The sequence below is a fragment of the Brachyhypopomus gauderio genome, chromosome 19 (assembly GCF_052324685.1).
Source record: "Brachyhypopomus gauderio isolate BG-103 chromosome 19, BGAUD_0.2, whole genome shotgun sequence".
NCBI lineage: Eukaryota > Metazoa > Chordata > Actinopteri > Gymnotiformes > Hypopomidae > Brachyhypopomus > Brachyhypopomus gauderio.
This window is the reverse complement of record NC_135229.1, coordinates 11,012,850-11,034,661: the sequence shown is the minus strand read 5'-3', so window position 1 is coordinate 11,034,661 and position 21,812 is coordinate 11,012,850. Positions and strand designations below refer to the sequence as shown.

Here is a 21,812-nt window from a genome sequence, read left to right as displayed (position 1 = left end):
ACACCAGATTACTCGTGTATAACAGACCTAGGAACACCAGATTACGCGTGTATAACAGACCTAGGAACACCAGATTACGCGTGTATAACAGACCTAGGAACACCAGATTACTCATGTATAACAGACCTAGGAACACCAGATTACACGTGTATAACAGACCTAGAACACCAGATTACACGTGTATAACAGACCTAGAACACAGAGTCGAGTATTTGCTACTATCTGTCTAAATCCCATTATATGGAAAAAAAAGATGCATTAATGTGGCTAAATGTACTTCAGTAAGAGGAGCACATGTCTTATGTGGAAGTACTGATGTAACTACTCATTACAGCTTTATTCATATGGCTTTATGCTTTTGATAGTGGAGAAAACTCTTGTTCCCACATTTAGTGCTTTAGATTGCCTCCTTAGTGCACAGCTAGGTTTTTTCTCTTTGCATATCTTACAACTTACACGGAAAGCACTTCCTTGAGCTAATGTGTCCTGCAGTGTATTGGCCTGCCATCACATGCTGCCATGACGCATGATGTCTCACGCATGTTGCGTGAGGAAAAGCAGCCCGCACGTCTCTGTAGGCACCGCTGGGATTCGAACCCAGGATCTCCTGTTTACTAGACAGGCGCTTTAACCATCTAAGCCACGGCGCCACATCACGATTATTTAGTTCATACTGTAATGCTGATGTAACCGACGAAATATGCACAATTTGTCCGAGACAATCCGAACTGAACTTGTCCTTTAATCAGTCAGCTGCCCTAACCTAAATCCCACTGGTGGGCCACTGTTTCGAGTCACTCGGTTCGAACCCCAAAACAAAAGCACGTGATTGGTGGAAAGTGGTGGCGGCAACGCGCATGCGCCAGTCCACCAAACTGCTGTCACAGCGGCACACGGAGCGGTGCTGGAGGCGGACGCGACACGGTGAGTGGGGTAGTTAGCTGGGCAGTTTGGTTGTTTTAATACGTTTATGGGCACTTTGTCGCTGTTCAGTAACTAAATTGGGTTTCAATGAGTATACAGTGCGATATGAAATTGAGCGCCCTGTTTAACGTAGCGGCTAAAAGTACCGATATACGACCATTAGTTAAGTAGCTGGTTAACTTCCATTTTGTTTGTAATTTGGCGCTTAACTTTTCACTTACTCTCGATTTCCGACTTAATATCTCGACTATAAGTTACCCTGGACTCCACATTTAAGAGTAGTTTACAAGGAGCAACGTGGAGGTCCTAGATAGCGTTAGCCAGCGGTCTGTCGGTGTGGAAAATTAAGTTTATCCGCGGTGAATGTGAATCGTTATTAAACTACGGTGACGGTGGGTTTGTAGAACAGGTGTTACGGTCAATTCAGTCCCCCTGTTCCCCCAACACCGCGCATGCGCGAAACCATCACTCATCAGTCTACTGCTGGGTTATTATATCGCCTTTACTCGATGTAAACACGTTATTATTTGGGTTTTGGTTTTGTTTCTCCAGCTAAATGTAACTTTGCGTGCTTGTGATTAACTGCTGTAAAGCTCAGGTGTTTTAGCAGAGGATTCAATGTACAAAAATTAGTTGGATATTTAGTTGTTTTTTTCAGCCTGTTTTATTTAACTTGCTTGCTAGCTAGATTTAATGCGTCGGATCTAATATTTTTTGTTAATTTTTATCTAGTAAGTTGCCTTTAAATTTCGCACATGCGCGGTTCACCGTAACACCGACCCGCTGTAGTTATGGGACCACACACTCGCGTCGAGACCCACTAGGTCAATTCGTCAGCTTGCTGTATTTGTGGTGAATAACGTTACGAGCTGTTATAAAACTGAATGTTGTTTTACAGTACAAAATGAGGTCGGTTCTGGTTGCACCAGGCGTCAGCGACGACCGACGGAACCGGGTTGAACAGGACGGGGACCGTGTTGGGCCGGTGTTGAACTACTTGTAGATGAGTTCATATAGGCCAACCGCGCTACGTAAGCTCAGGTTGTTTGTGCTCAGTTGTTGTTGTTTTTATTTGTTTAATCTGGAAAGCAGTGTCTTTCATTTATTAAGATGTTTTAATCTTACATTTACCCACTTATTTCGGGTATGGCTGTTGCTGAAAAGGACTGACCCGCCATTCATACGTTTATGGACTTTATGTCGTGACAGTAATCAGATCCCAGGATGAAAAACGAGCCCAGTCTTTTAAACCTGGACTAGAATATCTTTTTACAGTCAGGCGACAACCGTATTACTGGCGTGCTAGATTTGTTAGGAGTTTATAAGTGACATGTAGGGTCAAATAATCTTGCGTCTCGTCACCAATAATCTAGGAGAGTAATTCTTCCACGTCCATTTCGTTTCCAATTTTTTTAATTAACACTCTTTCGCCAACCTTCACAGGCAAGCACTTTTAGTGCACTAGTGTTAGATTCAAGCCCAGCTCAAATTAGTTTCCTCATATAGAAAATCGAGGATGCAATAAAGACTTCTTTTGCTCTCCTTAGGAGTGTCTGCCGTGGCGGAGATGGAGAGCCTGGAGGAGGACCTGACGTGCTCCGTGTGTTACTCCCTCTTCACCGATCCCAGGGTGCTACCCTGCTCTCATACCTTCTGCAGGGCCTGCCTGGTCCAGGTTCTCCAGGTCTCCGCCAACCTCTCCATTTGGCGGCCCCTTCGTCTCCCGCTCAAATGCCCCAACTGCCGTACCATGGTGGAGCTGCCCCAGAGCGGTGTGGATGCCCTCCCCGTCAACGTGTGCCTGCGTGGCATCATCGAGAAGTACCAGCGCGAGGGCCTGCCTCACGTCCCCTCCTGTCCCGAACACCCCCGACAACCCCTTAACGTCTACTGCGTTCAGGACCGGCAGCTCATATGTGGCTTCTGTCTCACGATTGGTCAGCACCAGGGTCACGCCATCGACGACCTCCAGACGGCCTACGTCAAAGAGCGCGACACGCCGGCGGGGCTCGTCGAGCGGCTGACGGACAGACGCTGGGAGGAGGTGTGCGTCCTGGTGGAGCAGCTGGAGCAGGAGAAGTCTCGGCAGGACGGGCTGGTGCGCCGGGACCGCGAGGTGGTCACGCAGTTCTTCCAGGACCTGGAGCGCATCCTCACGCGCAAGAAGGAGGCGTTCCTAAAAGCCTTGGACGGCGCTGCCACGCAGCTGACCTGCATCTACGATCCGCTCGTCGAGAAGCTGAAGGACATGAAGGAAGAACAGCTGGACCTGATCTCGCTGTGCACGAGCGTCGGAGACGAGGAGTCCCCCCTCGCCTTCCTGGAAACGGTGCACCACCTAAGGGAAAGGGTGGACGCCTTGACCAAGACTCCCCTGCCCGAGGTGCCCCGTCTCCACATCTCGCCCCACGCGGAGGACTTCCTCGAGGAACGTTGGACGAGCGTGACTATCGGGCGGCTGGAAGACGGCCCCGTCCCGAAAGTCTCTTGTCGCGTAAATGCGTGCTCAGCGAAAGGCGCACGGCAACCCACAACCCGCAGACGGCGGCTCAGGCCTCCGGTGCAGTCGCTGACTTACGTGGCCTTTCTGGTGGTAGTTCTGCTGCTCTTTCTGCTCTTATGGCTAAACCCAGTGGGCGGAGCCTCTCTAGGCTTCTCCATTCTTTCACAGATTAGCCAGGCAGTGGAAAACCTAGTGGACGAAGGGACCACATCACTCCACCAATCAGGGATGCTTTTGTGCTGCTTCCTTCACAACCTTGGCCTTAAGTTTAGCTCGTATATTTCTGGTCTGGGAGAGAGCACCTACCAGCTTCTGGTCTCTTCCTTTTCCGAGCATTTCACTTATGCTAAATGAGCGAAGAACGACCAGCCGACGTAGCTCGTCACAAAGCGCTGTACGATGGCTGCTAGACGCCAGCGTAGTACTGGCAGTCATGCAGGAACAAAGGCTTGTCAGGGCAAAGTCAAAGTTGCAGAGCTGGTTTAGTAGCCCGCGTGCGCAGAGATGTAGTTCTAACTTTAATCATGCAGTTGAGTGAAAAAAACATAAGTCAAACTCTGACCTCTCGCATCAAGTCAGTGTTTCATAGGGCCTTGCTATTGATATTTAATTCTTTTTATTCTTAACTTTTGCTACTAAAATTTAATACTGAATGTGTGTATGTCCAGATGTGTTTTATTACTCCCACACGACTTCTCATCTTTCAGGAATGAATAAACTAGAGACGTCTGGAACTACATGGATCTGTGCTACATGGATTGTGGCAGGGGGTCTGATATTTTATAAATCTTCTTCACATGTAGGTTGCATTTCTCTCAAACATGCTGACGGTTCACACCTGTATTCCAGCTTTTCTTGGCTGTTGGTTTGAGGAGCAGACAATAACTGGATCTGCTCTGCCCCTCAGAATAAGTATAAAAGCGTCGACTTTGGTAACTGCAGCACTGAGACACTTTCATCTCTACAGCCTACATCCCTTGGCAAAAATTAGAGTTTGTAGAAAAAAAAATTCAGACATGCCAGTAGACTTGTATAAAACACAAACCTTCTGGATTTGTGTTCAGTTATTGCTCACACCTTGGTGAGCTGCACAAAAGGCAAATGGACTTGAATCATGGCTCCAACACATGTTGGTTCGCAAAAGTTGATGTTAGTTGTCTAAAATCTGGACCAAGTAAACAAGGTGGAAAGGTTGTTGAATGGAAGCATACTGCTAGAACAAGGCAAACTGTCACGATGGAAAACCCGAGTCAGTGTTCAACACCAAATACACAAAATTGAGATACAAGTGGGCAGAAACTGGAGTCAGTGTCTGAAAATCGAATAAAATCTGCAGATCTGATCTGGCAACAGCAATTAGTCAGATGGAGCTGGATTAATACCGTTTATCATTAGTCAAAGCCTCAAAGAATTCAAACATAAAAAAACCCCCCCCAGAGGTGGTGCAACAGACATTTTCTTTAGTTGAAGGCCAGAAGGTTGGCGTTTTACATGTCTGGGTCAGAGGTGGACATTCCAGGTTCAGAAAGTCAAAGTCCTCACCAAGATTTTGCTCAGGCTTCCTGGATTGTGTTGATTCCACTAATTTTACCTGGATTGAACTAATTAGAAAATCCAGCAAGCTTGAGTAAAATCCTGGGAAGGAGTCCTTCAGCTTCTTGACCAGCAGGAATGTCCACCTCTGGTCTGGGGGGGTAAAAACTTTACCAAAGTACATCAGAGTGCCCAACAGATGTATCAACTGAAATAGTGAATCCTTGAATCCAACAACTGAAAGTTTTATGCCCCCACCCCACAACACCTGTGAAGTAAGCGTGATGTCAGAGGTACTCAAAAAAGCCACATTGGGGAGATTTTAAGGTTTAATAGAATAAAACAGCAGCATTTCTTTAAAAGAATGATGGTATATAAAAAGGTTACATTTACACGAGAAAATGAGGCGTCACACAAGAGGTTTGGAAACAAGACAGGTATTTAAAATCAAGCGCTGGGAGTTTATGCTGAAGCTTGGATGTCTTTGAGGACGATGGTTTTAGGGTTGATCCCTACGTTCTTCGTGGTGTTATGGGTCTTGTAGATACCGATGAGACGGTCCGCCATCTCAAACATGTTGTTCCTCAGAGAGATGATGATGAACTGAGCATTCTTGGTTTGCTCCTGGTAGGCAGAACAAATTAACCGGAAATTTATGATCGCTGTTAGAATTGAAAAAAATCTTAAACTGAAAACGGAGTGCTCGAACGTAAAAACTGACAAAACTTCAAACATTTTAGTCGAGCTTGCATGACTGCACAATGTAACTGGAGCTAAACGGGCGTAACATAAAACATCAATGGTGTATTGTACGATCTCCTGAAACGATTAAGCAAAAATTCAAGTCAGACAGCATGTTTCTGTTGGTTAACCGTTACACCTGTATGGCTTTCAGAATGTTGGATTCGTTTACTTTTCTCCAAGCCAAATCTGTAGTGGAACAATATGTAGAACGTCGTGCTTGAAAATGAATGTCTAAATATAAGGAGGAGTTAACTGGACATAACGGAGCCGTTTGGCCCATATCCTCATATGACCCGTGAACACTCCCCTAAGGAACTTGGATAAGTTCCAGAATTTCATCAGTTATGATTATTGAGCAACCATCGTTCAGACCAGTACATTACAGTACATTAAATCCTCCTCTAAAGATCAGACTCACGTATATGTAGCAGGCCACGATAGACACGTTCTTGAAGTCCAAAGCGGCGTCTATCTCGTCCATGAAGTAAAGCGGAGTGGGTTTGTAGTGGTGCAGTGCAAACACCAGCGCCAAGGAGCTCAGGGTCTTCTCCCCCCCAGACAGGTTATAGATCTTCTTCCAGCTCTTCTTAGGAGGACGTACACTGAGATGTGGGAGGAGAGACATTTATTCACGACATGGACGGTTATTGTTCATAACTGAATCATTTAAGACAACGACGCGTATTAAATTTAACAGTATTTTTATACTGTTACAAACAATATATACACATGTATATATTGCTTCTTTCAATTTCCCCTCACACAGGCCAGTGACTTGCTGCATCTAACAATCTCTGGGGATTTATAACACCTTGCTGACAATGATAAATTACTTTAACATTAAGTCTGGAAAATACTCACAGCACCTTCCAATTTGAAGGGAGGAAAAAAAAACTAAAATCAAACGTCATATCCACCCAAACTTTGTGTGCAGACACCGTGCGACAGTTGCAGTGCAGAATTAGAATTCTCCCACTAGAACAGGAGCCAACCGGCTGTGCCTACCTGAACATGATGCCCTCAGAGAAGGGGTCCAGGCTGTCCACCAGCTCCAGCTCTGCGTCTCCCCCTAGCGTCAGCATCTGGTAGTTCTCCTTCAGCTTGTTGGTAATGATGTTAAATCCAGCCATGAACTCATTGAGTCTCTGTTTACGCAGGTCCTCGCAGCTCCGCTTGAAGTTGTCTCTCTGGGTGGTGATCTCATCCAGCTCGGCCACCCTCTGCAAATACAGCTCCTCCTGTATGTACACACACGGACACGCGTCTACAACACCATACGTGAGGGGCACTTTCTGCAGCAGATAATTCCTGAGCCTCACGAGTTCTAACCCTGCCTGTGTCTCATTTCCTCGAGCCATATTGAAGCTCCTGAATACAAATGAGCAGCTGCATCATTTACTGCATTAGAACTGGACGGCTGTCGTGGCTGTTCATCTCGCATCCCACAGTCACAGGTTTCTTCTCCAGCAGTGATGAACACCGGCGTGAACCGAGCAGGAGCCACGCACCTTCTTCTTGAACTCCGCTATGGCTCCCAGGTTGGGCTTCATCTGAGCGCAGCGCTCCTCCAGGAGAGCGATCTCGTTCTTGATGACATCGGGGTTCTGGATGGCCTCCAGATCCTCGGAGGTCAGTTTAGGAAGCTCCTCCGCTGGTTTATCGTCCACAGAGTGCAGAACAAGCTTGGACGACTAGAGAGAGCACGCACACGTTTACAAAAAACCAGAAGGCAGGATCAGCTGATTCGGTGTATTAGACGGAGCGGAAGGTCACGGTTGTGGTGAGCCTCCTCCCTCTCACCTCCTTCTCCCAGTGTTTCATCTTGTTCTGGTACTCGGCGATGGCCGTGTCCATCTGCTCCACCTTCAGACGGACGTTCAGGGCCTCCTTCTGTAGAGCGTGCTCCTTCTCTTGAACGGCCTTGATCTCCTGAAGGACCCCCCGGTGCTCCTCTTGTACCTCGGGCAGCGCCTCCTACAGGACAGGTCGAGGAAAGACGAGTACCATCAACATAATAAATGTAACTGTTTAGAGTTGATAACTGATGGTAGATGATCATCAGAGGAGCAGAAAGGGGGATGGAGGTGGATTGCTACCTCCGCCTCCTGGCACGACTTCATGATCTCTGCCGCTTGGTCCTCCAGGGTCTTCAGCTGCTCCGTGAGCTCCTCCATGACCTTCTCGTTCTCCGCGATCTCTGACTTCAGCCGCGCTACCGCCTCCTCAGACCGTTTCAGGTTCCTGAGGGAGGAGGTGTGTTAAACAGACCACCGAGGTGGACTACTGCTACAAAAGGAACCACAACAGGAAGCTGAGGTTCTTCACGCACCGTCCTGCAGTCTTGATGGCCACCTGGGCTTTGGTGATGGCTGAAGAACATTCGTCCAGCTCCTTGTTCACCTTGTCCAGCTTGTCCTGTTGGGCCTTCAGCTTGTGACTGTTGATGTCCACGATGAGGGTGTGGAGCCGCTTCACCTCCGCCTCCACCTTCCCAGCCTTGCTAGAGGCGGCCTCAAAGCCTTTCAGGAGAGAAAAACCACGATTCATCAGTTAGGATTAATCAACTCCTGTCCCAGCCGCCACAGCACTTCAGACTTTTAATGTTCCCCTCTGTATAATTTACACAACGGCTCAATGATACAGTACTACAGTGCTGAGGCCATCTAGGCCCTCATGTTAGATGGAGCACACTGGGAGATGTTGAAGGTCCAAACAAATGGAAAATAAGTCAGTAAATATGTTCCCGTTTTGGAAGTTGGGTGGTGCGCTCAGCTTTGGGTCTCCACCGTGTAACCTGAAGCCCCCCCCCCAGCATCGCAGCAGTCTTACTCTTCTTAAAGGTCTCCAAGCTCTTCTCCAAGTTCTTCTGCTTAGTCTTGTCAGGGGCTGCAGCCACCACGTTCGCCTCCAACTCCTTCATCTGGGACTTCAGATGAATCTCTTGCTCTTCAAGACTCTACAAATAACATCCACACTTAAAGAACGGCACGTCATACTCGACGGAACTAGGCCTGTCGCGATAATTACATTATCGACTTATCGTACGAAATTTTTTTAACCGCAATCATTTTGCTGATGTCGATAATTGGCCATTGGGTTTCCGCGCAAATTTGTTTACATGAGAATAAACCGCAACTACGTTAGATTTCAGGAAGTCACGCAGTGCTGCTCTCTCGCACCCCCTCCCCCCTTAAGGGAAGACGAATCTGTGATCAGAGAGCGACATCTACCGGTTAGGAGTGCAGTACACAGAGAGTGTATGGGTCAATACGCAATACTCCACACACACAGGTGTGTTTGCTCACGAACGTATTCGAGGCTAATATGACTCGAAATGATTCGAAATAATTCGCTTTAAAATCACATTATTTAATGGTTGTTTATTATAGTGACCGTAGCGCGACTCTGCCCACCTCGCAAGAACCTCCACGAACGGCGGAAGCGTTGTTGCCCGAAACGATATGTGGTAGTATAAAGAAACACCCCTCAAAAACAGGGGAATGAACATTTACCTGACGAATTTTAATGTTGCTTTGTGTTTCAGGTTTGAAAAGTGCTGAAATTTAGACTAAAGTATTTGAAAATGCTTAAAATTATAACTACTTCGTTTCACAACAAATAGCTGACTGACTGAACAGCTCTCTTGTATTACATTAACAAATACGAGCCTCTTGTAATTCCAGGATGAAACATGAGAGAACGTGAAGACGTTAAGATTGGGCTTTATGAAAATAAACAACCATTAATTTATGTGATAAAAAGCGAATAATTTCGAATCATTACATGTATAGTGTATAGTGTATGAGTATATGTATAAATATTTAACTTAATTTAGTTTAACGTGCTGGGAAATATTGAAATGGACCTTTAAAGTGACGTAGAAGTGCTTTAATTCCACCTTGTAAAGGTGTATGAACCCTACAAACATGAATGTTCATTGGGCTGAGGAGCGGCGCGCGCGAAGTTACAAAATCGAGAGGTGAACGACCTTGCGAATCGACAGCGCGCGAGGCCCTCGCGGACGGGCGGAGCTGCCGCGATTACGTCATTTTCGCCGGGCAGACCCTCACACCGCGTCAAGTATAAACCAGGCTTAACTCGCTATAGCCAAAGAGATGCTGCCGTTAAATAAGGTCGAAAAGAAACATTTATAAACATGCTGCAAAGATTTGACAAGCAGTATGAACTGCCAAAGAAAACCTATATCTCCCAAACTGCCATTCCAACCTTATATAATGAAGTGAAAGATGGCATTCTGAAGGAGATTAAAGACATCTCATTTTACTCTGCCAATACAGATATGTGGTCAAGCTCAAATATGATCCCATACATGAGCTTTACAATACATTACTGCAAACTGGTGTAATTGTATTATTATGCTACTACATTATTATTGTGGCACATTGTCTTAAAAGTTCCTTTGGGGAGCCCAGAAGCAAGAAAAAATTATATAATGGCACTTTAAAATAACAATATTATCGTTCATCTCAATAATTTCTGGGTCAATATATTGTTCTCAAAATGTTGTTATCGTGACAGACCTAGACGGAACCGCCAGTGCATTAGGGCACATTTTAACCTGTTGAAGATGAGAGAAAATGCCCAATGCCCTTCCTGAAGCTTTGTGCGGGCCGGCGTGCGTCCCACCTGAATGCTGGCGGTGTATTTCTCCAGCGTGTTCTTCATGTCTCTCAGCTCTCTCCTCTGTTTGTGCACCTTCTCCTCAAGCTGCTGTTTCCTCTGCTGCCAGCCCTGAAGCTGCTGGACCTTCTCACTAAGGGTGCTCTCCATACCGTCCAGCTGTGCGCACACACAAACACACTTTATATACATGGACACAGGCCATGGCCTAATGCAGAACAGAAGACCAGAGTTGTGATCTCACCTGTTCCTGTGTGACTTCAACACCAATTGCAGAGCCCATTCTGCCCCTCATTACCCGCCCTCCTCCACCAGTCATAGTGCCTGAGAGAGAGAGAGAGAGAGAGAGAGAGAGAGAGAGAGAGAGAGAGAGAGAGAGAGAGAGAGAGAGAGAGAGAGAGAGAGAGAGAGAGAGAGAGAGAGAGAGAGAGAGAGAGATTATGAAGATTATGAATAGAAGAAGCAGTCCTCTAAACGTTGGAGACAGGTACCCGCTTGTTCGATGATCTGGCCCTGCAGGGTGACCACTCTCCAGCGTCTGTCTTTCTGGAAGGCCACTCTGGTCGCCTGCTCCAAGTCCTTGGCCACCAGCGTGTCCCTCAGGGCGAAGTAGAAGGCCGGGCGGAGGGCCTGGTCCTTCACCTTCACCATGTCAAACAGGCGTGGAACGTTCTCGGGGGTGGAGAGGGAGCCCATGCTCTTCTCCCAGACCTTCATCTACAAACGCAGCACGCCACAAACCGGCTATGAACCCCGCTGTGCCACACCACTACGGTTTCATCTTCACAATAGCGCGACTCAGCAGAAAGATGCCCATCCGCGCTCCTGCCGTCCTCTCACACCGAGGCCCAGGAGGCTCCTACCTTGTCTAGGCCGATGAAGGTGGCCACGCCGATGTTCTGCGACTTGAGGAAAGTGACGCATCGTTGGGCCGTGTCGATGGTGTCCACCAAGATGTGGTCGAGCGAGCCGCAGCTCGAGGAGATGGCCACGTCATATTTCTCCTCGATGGCTCCCAAGTCACCCTGGAGCAAGACACAAGTTACACAGCGTGCCATCGCGAGTTGGGCCTTCAAGGCAGGCAGGCACACGGCTGATGGGCTGAATCTCACCAGGCGTCCCAGGATGCCAGGAATCTTGCCGCTGCGTTTCTGCTGCATGAGGGCGTCCAGCACCTTCCCTCTGCTGCGGTTGGACGACAGCGAGCTCTTGGCCTCCTCCACCTTCTGCCTCAGGTCACTGACCACCAACCTCACCTGCCCGTCCTGCTCGGAGATCTGCTGCAGCTCCCGCTCATCCTACACACACACACACACACACACACACACGGGATTAAAGTCTCAAACACGTTTCTTCGTTACTTTAAGCTGTGCTAGAACATTTCCCCGAACAGAACAGAGGTGACCGTGGTTCCTCCGCCCTCCCGCACCTTGTTCAGCTCCTCCTCACACTTCGGTATTTTGAGGCGCAGCTCCTTGATGGCGGCCCTCCTGTCGCGGAGGGTGTCGGCGGTGCCCTGCAGGGTCTCCTTCGCCTGGTTGAGCTGCGACACGGCCGTCTTGTGCTGGCTCAGGTAGATGTCCAGCTCCGACTGGGCCACGTCCATCTGTGAACGGGTCTCGTTCACCGCCTTGCTGAGGTCCAGAAGCTCCTTTTCTTTGTTCTGTGGAGCGACGGTGTTTAAACCCATCTTTATTTGGCGGACATCTCTCCACCCCACCAACACGAGACTGACCAGCCTGACATGCTCCTCTACACGCAGCGCAGGAACCAACCTCTTTGTCGAGCTGTAGACCGCTGGTCTCCTCCTTCAAGCTCTCCATCACCTGGGCCAGCGCCTCCTCCTCCTTCACCTTCTGCTTCTCCAGCTGCACCTTCTGGACGGAGGCGTCTGCAATGACCTTCTCACTGCTGGCAGGGACGTTCCTCACCTCCTCCAACTGAACACACACGCAAACACACACGCACTTTAGATATGCTGGGTCACACCTCGCAGCTGTGATTAGTCAGCTGGACTGCCATACAGATTCACGTACAGCTGGAAGTGGCAAAATCCATGTACACATAAATAATATCAGGGAGCTTCCCTGGGACGGTAGGTGCCTTACAGCTGTGTAAACCCAAGTTTCCTGTCCTGTCATCCCTGGGTTGGGGGATGGGGGCCTTAATGGTGGGTTAATTTGCAGGTGAAAGGGAAATGACTGCTGCTGCGATCATTACACATACTTCAGACACACCGCAGAACACCACCGCCCCCGAGAGAGCTGCCACGCCCCCAAGAGAGCTGCCACGCCCCCAAGAGAGCTGCTTTACAATGGCCAGGGAGGGAGAACAGGAGAAAGGGGCTAAAGTGACAGTCTTTCAAACCAGTGGAGCTGCAGCCAAGAGGACCGTGCTGGGTTTGGGCAAACGGACCCAGCGGTGCGGCCCGCACGGCCTCCCTCAGAGTGGCATGTCAGAGTGACCCACCTCCGAAACATCTTGGACAGCACATTTCAGTGGTAGACATGAGTCATAAAACCGACTGGCCTGTGGTCATAAACTCTTCCCATCTATTGCAAAATGTTACTGCAAAAACACCGTGCAGGGAATCAATAGATAGTAGTTAGTGTCAAGTTATCCTATGGAAACATTTTGTAAACCACCAAGAAAGGTCACATTATTCTACAAATGATCAGCTGTGACCCAAGCACAACAGTATGGTTTTATTTTTTTTAATTTTTTTTTTTAGTTTAATCATAATTTGTGATTATTAAATTATGTTGCTGTTATTATTGTAATTTATGTACTGTAGGAAGGAAATAAGTGTGTGTGTGTGTGTGTGTGTGTGAGAGAATTCTCCTAATTTTTTTAATAGTTTTTATATGTTCTAGAAAATTATATCGCGATGGTTCTTGTTTTGATTTGGACTGGCCACAAAATAAACACCATATAACAGAAGTGTCAGGCAAACCGTGCTGGCTTAAAGCACACTGCATCTGAGCAACCCAGCCTGCAAGAGTCGTCTCATGGGGAAACTCAACAGCACTGACTGAATTTAACTCTTACAACCACGCTGCAGGCTGTCGGATGTCTCACTTGTGCCTATAATACTAACCGGCTTCCGTGTACACCAGAGGCGTCAATTCCAGGTTCAGAAAGTAAAAGTCCTCACCAGGATTTTGCTCAGGCTTCCTGGATTGTGTTGATGCCACTAATTTTACCTGGATTGCACCAATTTGAAAATCTAGCAAGATTGAGCAAAATCCTGGTGAGGACTTTTACTTTCTGAACCTGGAATTGACACCTCTGGTGTACACCTGCGCACACAGATTCGGGAGTCAAAGTTCAGACTTTGGCAAACGGCTCTTAATTGTAAGAGTTCTTCAGAGGCTGTTTGAAGAACACTGTTGGTGAATGTGCACTGTGTTTCTGTAGAACACCTGATGAACTGATGAACACCGTGTCTGTCTAGTGGTGAGGGTCTGCATACGCAGCCCGGTGGATTCTTCAGTACCATCGGTCCTTGCTGAAAGCACCACCTCATCTGCCTGTGTTTGCCATTTCGCTCAAGACGGCAAAACTTCCACCAAACCCTTTGCCTACTGTCAAATGTCTGTTCTAGCTGCCTGTGGTTTTGTGGAGTTAAAGGGGAGGTGAGGAACTACAAGCACACAGGGCAACAGTCGCTCCGTCATCCCCTAAACCCACATCATCTGTTACACTAGTTTAGGTCCTATTCTGTACTTCCTTGTACTTCCGCTCCGCTTCAAATAGATCATTGATTATTCTAAATATTTGTTTAATAATATGATAGAAATGTAGCTTAAACAGAAAGCTCCATCATCATCATGACACACACCTTCTCCTGATCCTTCTGCAGCTGTTTGTGCATTTTCTTGGTCTTGTTCTTGGTGTGTTTCAGCTTCTCGCGCACCTCCACGTCCTGAAGGTCTAGCTGGGTGAACTTCTCCTTCTGGTTCTCGATGAACTTGGTCAGCTTGCCCAGTTTCCTGGGGAGACAATGACAGCACTGCTGAGTTGAGAAAGCAGAGCTCAGGACGCCCCCAGGTTGTGATGTGAGGGGGGGGGGGGGTGTATGGGGATGGTAATGGGTGTACAACACAGGCACTCCAACTTGGGCTCTTTTAGCTATGAGAATACAAAATAATCCAAGGGGAGCCAACTGATATACAACTGATATACCAAACAAATATTTTTAGAGGGATTGTGCAAGCCCCTGATGTATATCTCCAACACACACACACACACACACACACACACACACACACACACACACACACACTCGTGTCTTACTTCTCCACACTCTTCAGTGCTTCACTCTTGCCCTCCATCTGCTGCGTGAGCTGGGTTCCTCTCTCGGTCAGATCCTTGGTATCCTCCTGGATCTGCAGTTTCTCTGCCTCCTTCTCCACCACACGCTGCTGCAGGTCATGCCTGACAACACCAACACCAATCAGCGCCAACACCAGTCAGCGCCACCAGCCCACTACAGACACTTCAAATCATTTAATACATACAGAAGAAACATGTACGCATTACCGTGCTGAATATTTATAGTTTCATGTGCTTACTGTGCTAGCCCGCTTAGTTAACTGAAATGTCAACCATACTACACCCAATGAATTAAATACTTCCACGATCACAAAAAGAAAACAAACAAAAAAAAAGTATTGAGGGCATCTCATGTACAACATGAAACACTCAAGAACTCAATATCAGAACAATCTCACATAAGACAAAGGGCCAAATATAACACTTAAAATCATATTTCATTTTTGCAAGATCATTTAGCAGTTGCAGGCCCCGTATTTAATTTGTGACAGACAACCCTCCAAAATCACAAGCATAGGTTTGATTTAACGGGACTTTGTGTTTAATATTTATGTGGTATAATCCCGTCTCTTGCCATTTGAAGCCCCACTGAATCACTGACCCAAATTGACCTATAATCTATAATCCAAGTTTTGCCCTTGCTGCGTATGAACACGGTGCTATACGTTTTCCAGCTGTAGTTTCTACAACCTTCCAAACTGGTGCTCAAGTGTTTTATTTTAACAGAGCTACAGATGTGTCATAACAGAAGAGTAACGGCTGCGTCTGTAGGCGTTCGTGAGTGAACACGCACGCCTTCGGATGGACAGAACCCCACAACACCCGCAATCTCACAGTTCAGCAAAAATCAATCACGGGCTGTTAAAAATCACTTCAACGCATGCTTCAAAATTAACCACAGTTGCTTGTACGGCCGCATGTAAATATGATAATGAGCGGATATAAATGTTAGTGACTACAGTGATCGTGTCCATGGTCCCATCATACTAATAGGCCTAATATCATCCTTATTCATTGTCCTTCTGGGCCACCGTAGCTGGACCCTCTATAGAGTAGATATAGCAATGCCTCGACCCTACCTGGATAAAAAGGTATGAGATTTTCATCCATATAAAAATACATTTGCTTTTATAAGTTACAGCCCTTTTGTTGAGAAAACAAGATATAGGCAGATGTTTGAAGGTGAGTGGGAGACGGAGGTGATGGAGGAGATGGAGGGGGTGGAGGATACTTCAGTCTTACAGGTAGAAGTGGCAGAGCTGGCTCCTCTTCTTCAGCATCTCGTTCTCCAGGGTGAGGAACTCCACGGCCTTGTTCCTCTCGCCCTCCAGGCCGTTCTTCTCCTTCTCCACCATCTTCACACGGTTCAGCTGCAAATCCAGAAGAAACAGCGTCCGTTTGTTCATGGGGCTAATTGAGTGTGAGGGATAGTTCACCACTGAAAGGGCATCAACTCTAATAAACAGCAGCTCCATAACTCAAAATGTCTCAACAGGCCACATTAGCAAGACGACACTGCTGATATATCAAACGAAACACCCCAACAGGACTTCTTAACACACTAGCAACAAGACATTTCAACTGAGCAGATATTCATATATATATATATAAATAAAAGGTCAGTCATAGCCGCCGCCCGCTAGGGCTGAACGATTTTGGAAAATAATCTAATTGCAATTTTTTAATCTATAAATTGCGATTGCGATTTAAAATCGCGATATTTTCCCACTGTTTTCAGGAAACTCTGTTTCGGCATTTTTTATACAGCTCAGATACAGGGTTGTCAACTTTTCAAGATCGCTTGGAGTGAGACTTGAACCTGGAGTGGGTGGCAAACGTAATTTGTTGTTATGGGGGGAGGTGTAAAATGGACTAAATTTAAATATTATTATTATATCGTGATCGATCGATCGCCTGTGGTTGGCGCCAGAGCGAACTAGTAACTTTTTAGTCTAAGACGCTCAATGCGTGAGAGTTGGCAACCCTGCAGGTATAGCAACTTGGCTAAAATATGTACGTGAGGGCATTTGGTAGCGCATATCCAGGGTGTTTAACAAAGCCATGAAGGCGGGCTTGTTCACTAATATTAACGGGCATCATGTCTTTCACTATGAACTCCGTTACTGACAGTTATTTCAGCGTGCCGCTTCGAATTATATCCATAAGGAGTTACACTTTCAAACAGTTCGGTCAGTGAAACCTGTCTGCTGGACCGGTCAAGCTATCCGCGCTTTAGCGATTCATCCGTGCTTTAAATCTTATTCCGCCCATATGCGTGATTTTATGGTATTTCGCTGCTCACCGCATACTAAAGCTGTATAAGCGCAGAGAAACATTTTTGCGTATTTGAAGATGCAGCACTGGTCGTTGGCATTTCAGCCTTACAAATATCATACAAGGCTTTGTGGTGTTTTTTTAATGCTGAAGAAGGTTTGTAGTATTACCTCGCGTCGTAGCGACAGTAGCAAGGCACGTTTTACACAGTACCTGACGTTGAGCAGCATCTTTTTTAAAGCCAAAGTAATTTCACACAACTGATGTGCTGCCCCTCTTTGGTATTAGACTTTCAGTTGTCAGCTTCTGTCGAGCCTGAAGCCATTGTGCAACAAGTTAAAGTGCGCTGTGTTCACTTCACTTCTCCACCTCCCTGCCTCCTGCTCGGGTTTGCTCCGTTCGTCCTCGGCTCGGCTCTCCCAAGTCACGTGACCAGTTTAAATCACAGCCTGTGCGATTAGAGAATCACGTTTTAAAATATCGCGAGATTATCGCAAATGCAATTAATCGTTCAGCCCTACCGCCCGCCCCCCACTTACATAAAATATCTGCATATTACGCTAAGCAAAACAAATCACAATTTAACGGACACAGAATCAAATGTTTTTATATCACCACATGCCACAGGCCTCCAGTGACGTTATGAGCACCCCCTACATCTGTATTCTGCCCCACTGGGCTCGCAGCACCAACGTACTGACCAGTAACAGACTGCATACAGATTTTCCAAGCAGAGCACAAAGCTGTAAATAGCATTCTGGGCTCTTGCAGTCATTCGTAACATTTTGCTCGTAGCTCGTGCGCACCTGTCCTCACTGCTACCTGCATGTTTAAGTACCTGCTACAGGTTAAGTACCAAAAATAAAAGACAACAGGCCGTGCAGCGAGCGTCCTCACACACACGCGCATCACGGACACACCCCTCCACGCAGGAAAACCGGCTACAGTTGTGCGTTTATTTATTTTATTTAATTAATGATCCAGCCATTCGGTTTCATTGTTGCCAAGTATTTTGCAATAGTTTTTGGCAGAGCGGAGTGGGAGAGAAAGACAGCGCTGGTAACCGTGAGCAACGCTGAATGGGACCATTAGAGATGAGGCACATTCAGCTGGATGTAGTATTAAACACAAATAAGAGGGCGACCCCCCCCACCCCTGCTGTTTCATCATGCTCAATCTCTCCAAGAGAAGCTGACATTTAAAGTGGGGAACAACCTCCCCATAACACAGAAATGCAGCCAAAACTAATACGGCAGGACACCAGCATCAGCGCAACGTGCAGACGACGGGACACACGATATAATCACGATGAATCAAACCCTGCAACCGCGCAAACGTCCCTGGGCCGCCTCTAAAACAACAAGGGAGGGCACCTCGTCTGAAGACTCAGGAATCAAGACGTCTTCAGTGATAAAGTGCCAAACGTCGAATGTCTGTACACAAGACATCGGTCCTACCTTGAACCAGCCCTAGAAACATCCCGTGAGAATAGGAGAACAGAAACTGCATTTTTATACTCCAAATGCCGCAGCCTTAGATAGAGGGACAGGAGACCAACAAGCTGGTGGAATCTCAGCAGCACAAAGTGCTCAAAGATTCAAATTCAATTTCCATTGCAGTACAAACTAAGCAAGTGTTAGTCACTACTAAAAACAAGCAAAACAAGACCACCACACACACACACACACACACACACAGTAGACGTGTGGCTATTATTCGAAATTAGAAGCACAAAATGCATATAGTATCTGGGACCATACAAGTCCCAGATATTAAAACTAAATTTAACCATTATATTTTTTTCCCCGTGAAAGTCGGATAAGCTTAAAAAATAACTAGAAATAGTAACTTCATCCACGGAGGAAAAAATAAATAAAAAAAATACTAATTGGCTAGTGATGGGGTGTGTGTTTGACGTCCAATGTCAATTAAAGTTGTGTGTATTTTTGTATATGTGCGTGTGCACACACAAACACACAAAAACAACTGCATGAGTATCAGTCATGGGTTGATCCATCTCGGTGTTCAGTCCAGCACTGCGGTAAGTGTGTGGATGACCCATGAAGGCGTGGAGCCAGAAGCAGGAGGCGTGTAGTGGTCAGCGGTGTGGTCTCCTGACTGACCTTTTCACCTCTGAGCTCATTGAGCAGCTCCACCCGTCTGCAAAGGGCACTGATGGGCTCCTTCAGTCGGCAGGATCCGATGATGTCCTCCAGGTACTCCAGCATACCTTCATCGTGCTCCGCCTGGCCCTTCGGCTTCATCATCGCAATCTGCTCCACCTCCCCCTGACGCAAACAAACACCTGTCTGACTCCACAAATGTACAATATCTGCAGATTGTCCTCATTCCTATAAAGGCCACATGAAGCAAACAAAGGTCAATCTGACCATTTTACATGAACATACTTACATCTACCCAAAATAATGAGCATAGTTTGTACACACCCCCTATTAAGTCAGCAAGAGGTCAGGATCCAATTACCAACCTACTAATCTGGACCTTTGCTGTGTGTGTGTGTGACTGAATAACACACACACACACACACTCCTATGTATAACACAGGAAAGCAGGGAGTCAAGTAGGGGAGGGGAAAAACTCTAACTTGCATACAAACAAAGTTCACAAAGCAACATAGCACAGATATTCAATGATCCTGCAACACACTGTTTAATAAAAAAAAGCCCAAAATAAAAATGGCAAAAATCAAGGCAGGATGTAGGAAGCAGAATGCAATATACCAACTGAGCCACATTAAATAGACAACAAGTAGTAGAATTGGTGTGAAATGGTGAGAGAACCCTTGTACAAAACCTGAAGATTCAGAGCACACTGCCTCTGGTACAGATGTGCACACACAGTCATAATACAGCCATTCTTAGTTAGGTTTAGCATTGCAGTAACGTACATACCTCATGTGCTTATCCCAAACTCCCTAAGTAAACTCAAGCAAACAATGGAATATAAGAAAAAATCCTATTTTTGAAATAATTCAAAATAATGGGGAAAATAGAAAAATAAAAAAATCACAACAAAGCAATATTTAAATAAACACACACAAAACCTGAATGAAGATGTTTGCCCCTGCCTCACTGAAGCAGCACAAGTAATATTGGGGTTAGACTCTATTTCTTCACACACCAATATTTACGTGCTGCTATAGTGAAGGAGGCACAGCAGCAGTCATGACCTCTGACCTTTTTTGTTAGATCATACGACGAAGGATTTTAAATGACCGAGTCCGCCGTGACTCCAGATTACGTAATCCCCTTAAAACTCTAAAGCAGCAAATGATGGTTTGCACATTCCACACAATGCTGAAAACCATGATGCGCTGCTATAGCAGTCTAAGGTGTAGGGCCTTGCCTCTGTGTGTTGGGGGCAGCTTCATCCAATCAAGAGTTGCTTCACCTCATTTTAATTACAGCCCTTGATCATAAAATTAAAGAACAAGAAAGGCCAGTAGCAATGTAAAATAAACCAAATGACATGGATTAAATGAAAACCCATCAATTACACACACGAAAAAAATGTAAAAGGATGCATTAAGTTTAGAGACTCATTACCTGTAGAATAAGAAACCTGTTGTGGTCAAGGTCAATGCCATGGCTACGGAGTAATGCCCCAACTTCTTTAAAAGTGGCCTTCTTGCCACTGATGTAGTAAGCGGAGGTATTATCCTTACTGGCCGTTCTTGAAACGTAGAAGTTGGTGTTGGGGATGACCTCGTAGTCATCTCCTTCCTGAAACAGAGGGGAGGGGCACAAACGCACCGTCTCAGCTCCTCAACACACACGGCACATTCACGTAGCAAACGGTCACAAAGAGCCCAGCTGCATGTGACACAGCCCCACACAGGAACACCTACATTACAGCACTGCCTCACATTAACCCTGCGGGACTGTACAACACACTTGTTGCACCTGCATCTATAAAGAAAATATTTAGGAGGTGGGAGCAGGCGTGCTTAAATAAACAACAAAAATATTAACGAGATAAACCACATCCTACTACATAAATGTGATGTAGAGACCAGGAGTAGTAAAGATCACATAGCCACCACATCTACAGAGACCTCAGGTTCTACTAAACATCTCCATCTCTTCCTTCATCCCCACATAATACAAGGTTGCAAAATAAAAGAGCTCTCACTACCCTTATAAAATGACCTTGCTATTACAATTAAATAAACAGACAAGAACACAAACGTAAAAAGAGTTTAAACGACTAAAAATCTCCCCAAAATTATCAAAAGGCATTTGTCTATTTTAAACTATTTGAAATGAAACGGGGAATTAAAATTCTTATAGCAGTGTGATTAAAAATGTTTTAATTACTATTGCTGACATGACATGGTGTACAGAGTATTTACATCACCACAAATTCACATGCAGGGAAAATACTTCTGTACTAAAAATGTAAAGGTCTATTAAATGCAGAAAATGGCACCAACAGATATATACTAATAAAATTAAATCATAAAATAAACCAGCCACAGCTATATATTCACTGCTTTATGTTCTGTCATCATGTCAGCACACTGATGTGTGATCAAGCAGGACCCATTTTTAGAATTTATTTATTCATTTAAGTATACACTACGTGTGTATTTTATATACACATACAAAAAAAAAACATTTTCTATTTAATCTACTTTCATCATCTTGGCCGAGCACAGTGGTGAGTTTTATTTATTATTTAAAAGCAAAATTAAATAATTATTTTACCTTGTCGATGATCTTCTGAAAGTGAACTTCCACAGTGCAGCTCTGAATATCCTTCTGACCATCAGAACTGTGAATTAACACCGACAGCTTTTTGGATCTGATTTTTTGAGCTCTGTACCCAAATACAAAGA

At 45.9% G+C, this 21,812-nt stretch overlaps 2 protein-coding genes across 5 annotated transcripts in view; one reads left to right on the top strand and one right to left on the bottom strand.

Moving 5' to 3' along the window:
* The first annotated feature begins 824 nt into the window (after positions 1-824).
* On the top strand, positions 825-10,790 carry trim59 (tripartite motif containing 59). Of its 3 annotated transcripts, none has more exons than XM_076981112.1 (3): positions 825-924; positions 1,823-1,955; positions 2,472-10,790. In XM_076981112.1, the coding sequence occupies exons 2-3, from the start codon at positions 1,928-1,930 to the stop codon at positions 3,779-3,781; spliced, it is 1,338 nt and encodes a 445-aa protein (XP_076837227.1). In that variant the 5' UTR covers positions 825-924; positions 1,823-1,927; the 3' UTR covers positions 3,782-10,790. The 3 variants fall into 3 exon arrangements, with proteins under 3 accessions (XP_076837227.1, XP_076837226.1, XP_076837228.1); XM_076981113.1 differs by having other exon boundaries at positions 910-924; positions 1,823-1,965; XM_076981111.1 differs by lacking the exon at positions 1,823-1,955 and having other exon boundaries at positions 835-924.
* The window catches only part of smc4 (structural maintenance of chromosomes 4), a 20,711-nt gene continuing 4,175 nt past the window's right edge, over positions 5,277-21,812 (bottom strand). For both annotated transcript variants that reach the window (XM_076981106.1, XM_076981107.1), the window contains exons 4-24: positions 21,682-21,812; positions 20,521-20,697; positions 19,078-19,242; positions 15,923-16,050; positions 14,642-14,782; positions 14,187-14,337; positions 12,121-12,285; positions 11,775-12,008; positions 11,458-11,643; positions 11,209-11,370; positions 10,837-11,062; positions 10,590-10,669; positions 10,352-10,504; positions 8,534-8,660; positions 8,034-8,223; positions 7,801-7,945; positions 7,505-7,678; positions 7,213-7,395; positions 6,710-6,942; positions 6,123-6,306; positions 5,277-5,584 (exon numbers count right to left, since the gene is read on the bottom strand). The exon at positions 21,682-21,812 is cut by the window's right edge and continues 61 nt beyond it. In XM_076981106.1, the coding sequence (XP_076837221.1) occupies positions 5,423-5,584; positions 6,123-6,306; positions 6,710-6,942; positions 7,213-7,395; positions 7,505-7,678; positions 7,801-7,945; positions 8,034-8,223; positions 8,534-8,660; positions 10,352-10,504; positions 10,590-10,669; positions 10,837-11,062; positions 11,209-11,370; positions 11,458-11,643; positions 11,775-12,008; positions 12,121-12,285; positions 14,187-14,337; positions 14,642-14,782; positions 15,923-16,050; positions 19,078-19,242; positions 20,521-20,697; positions 21,682-21,812 (3,497 nt within the window). In that variant the 3' untranslated portion in view covers positions 5,277-5,422. The remainder of the gene's footprint in view (positions 5,585-6,122; positions 6,307-6,709; positions 6,943-7,212; positions 7,396-7,504; positions 7,679-7,800; positions 7,946-8,033; positions 8,224-8,533; positions 8,661-10,351; positions 10,505-10,589; positions 10,670-10,836; positions 11,063-11,208; positions 11,371-11,457; positions 11,644-11,774; positions 12,009-12,120; positions 12,286-14,186; positions 14,338-14,641; positions 14,783-15,922; positions 16,051-19,077; positions 19,243-20,520; positions 20,698-21,681) is intronic.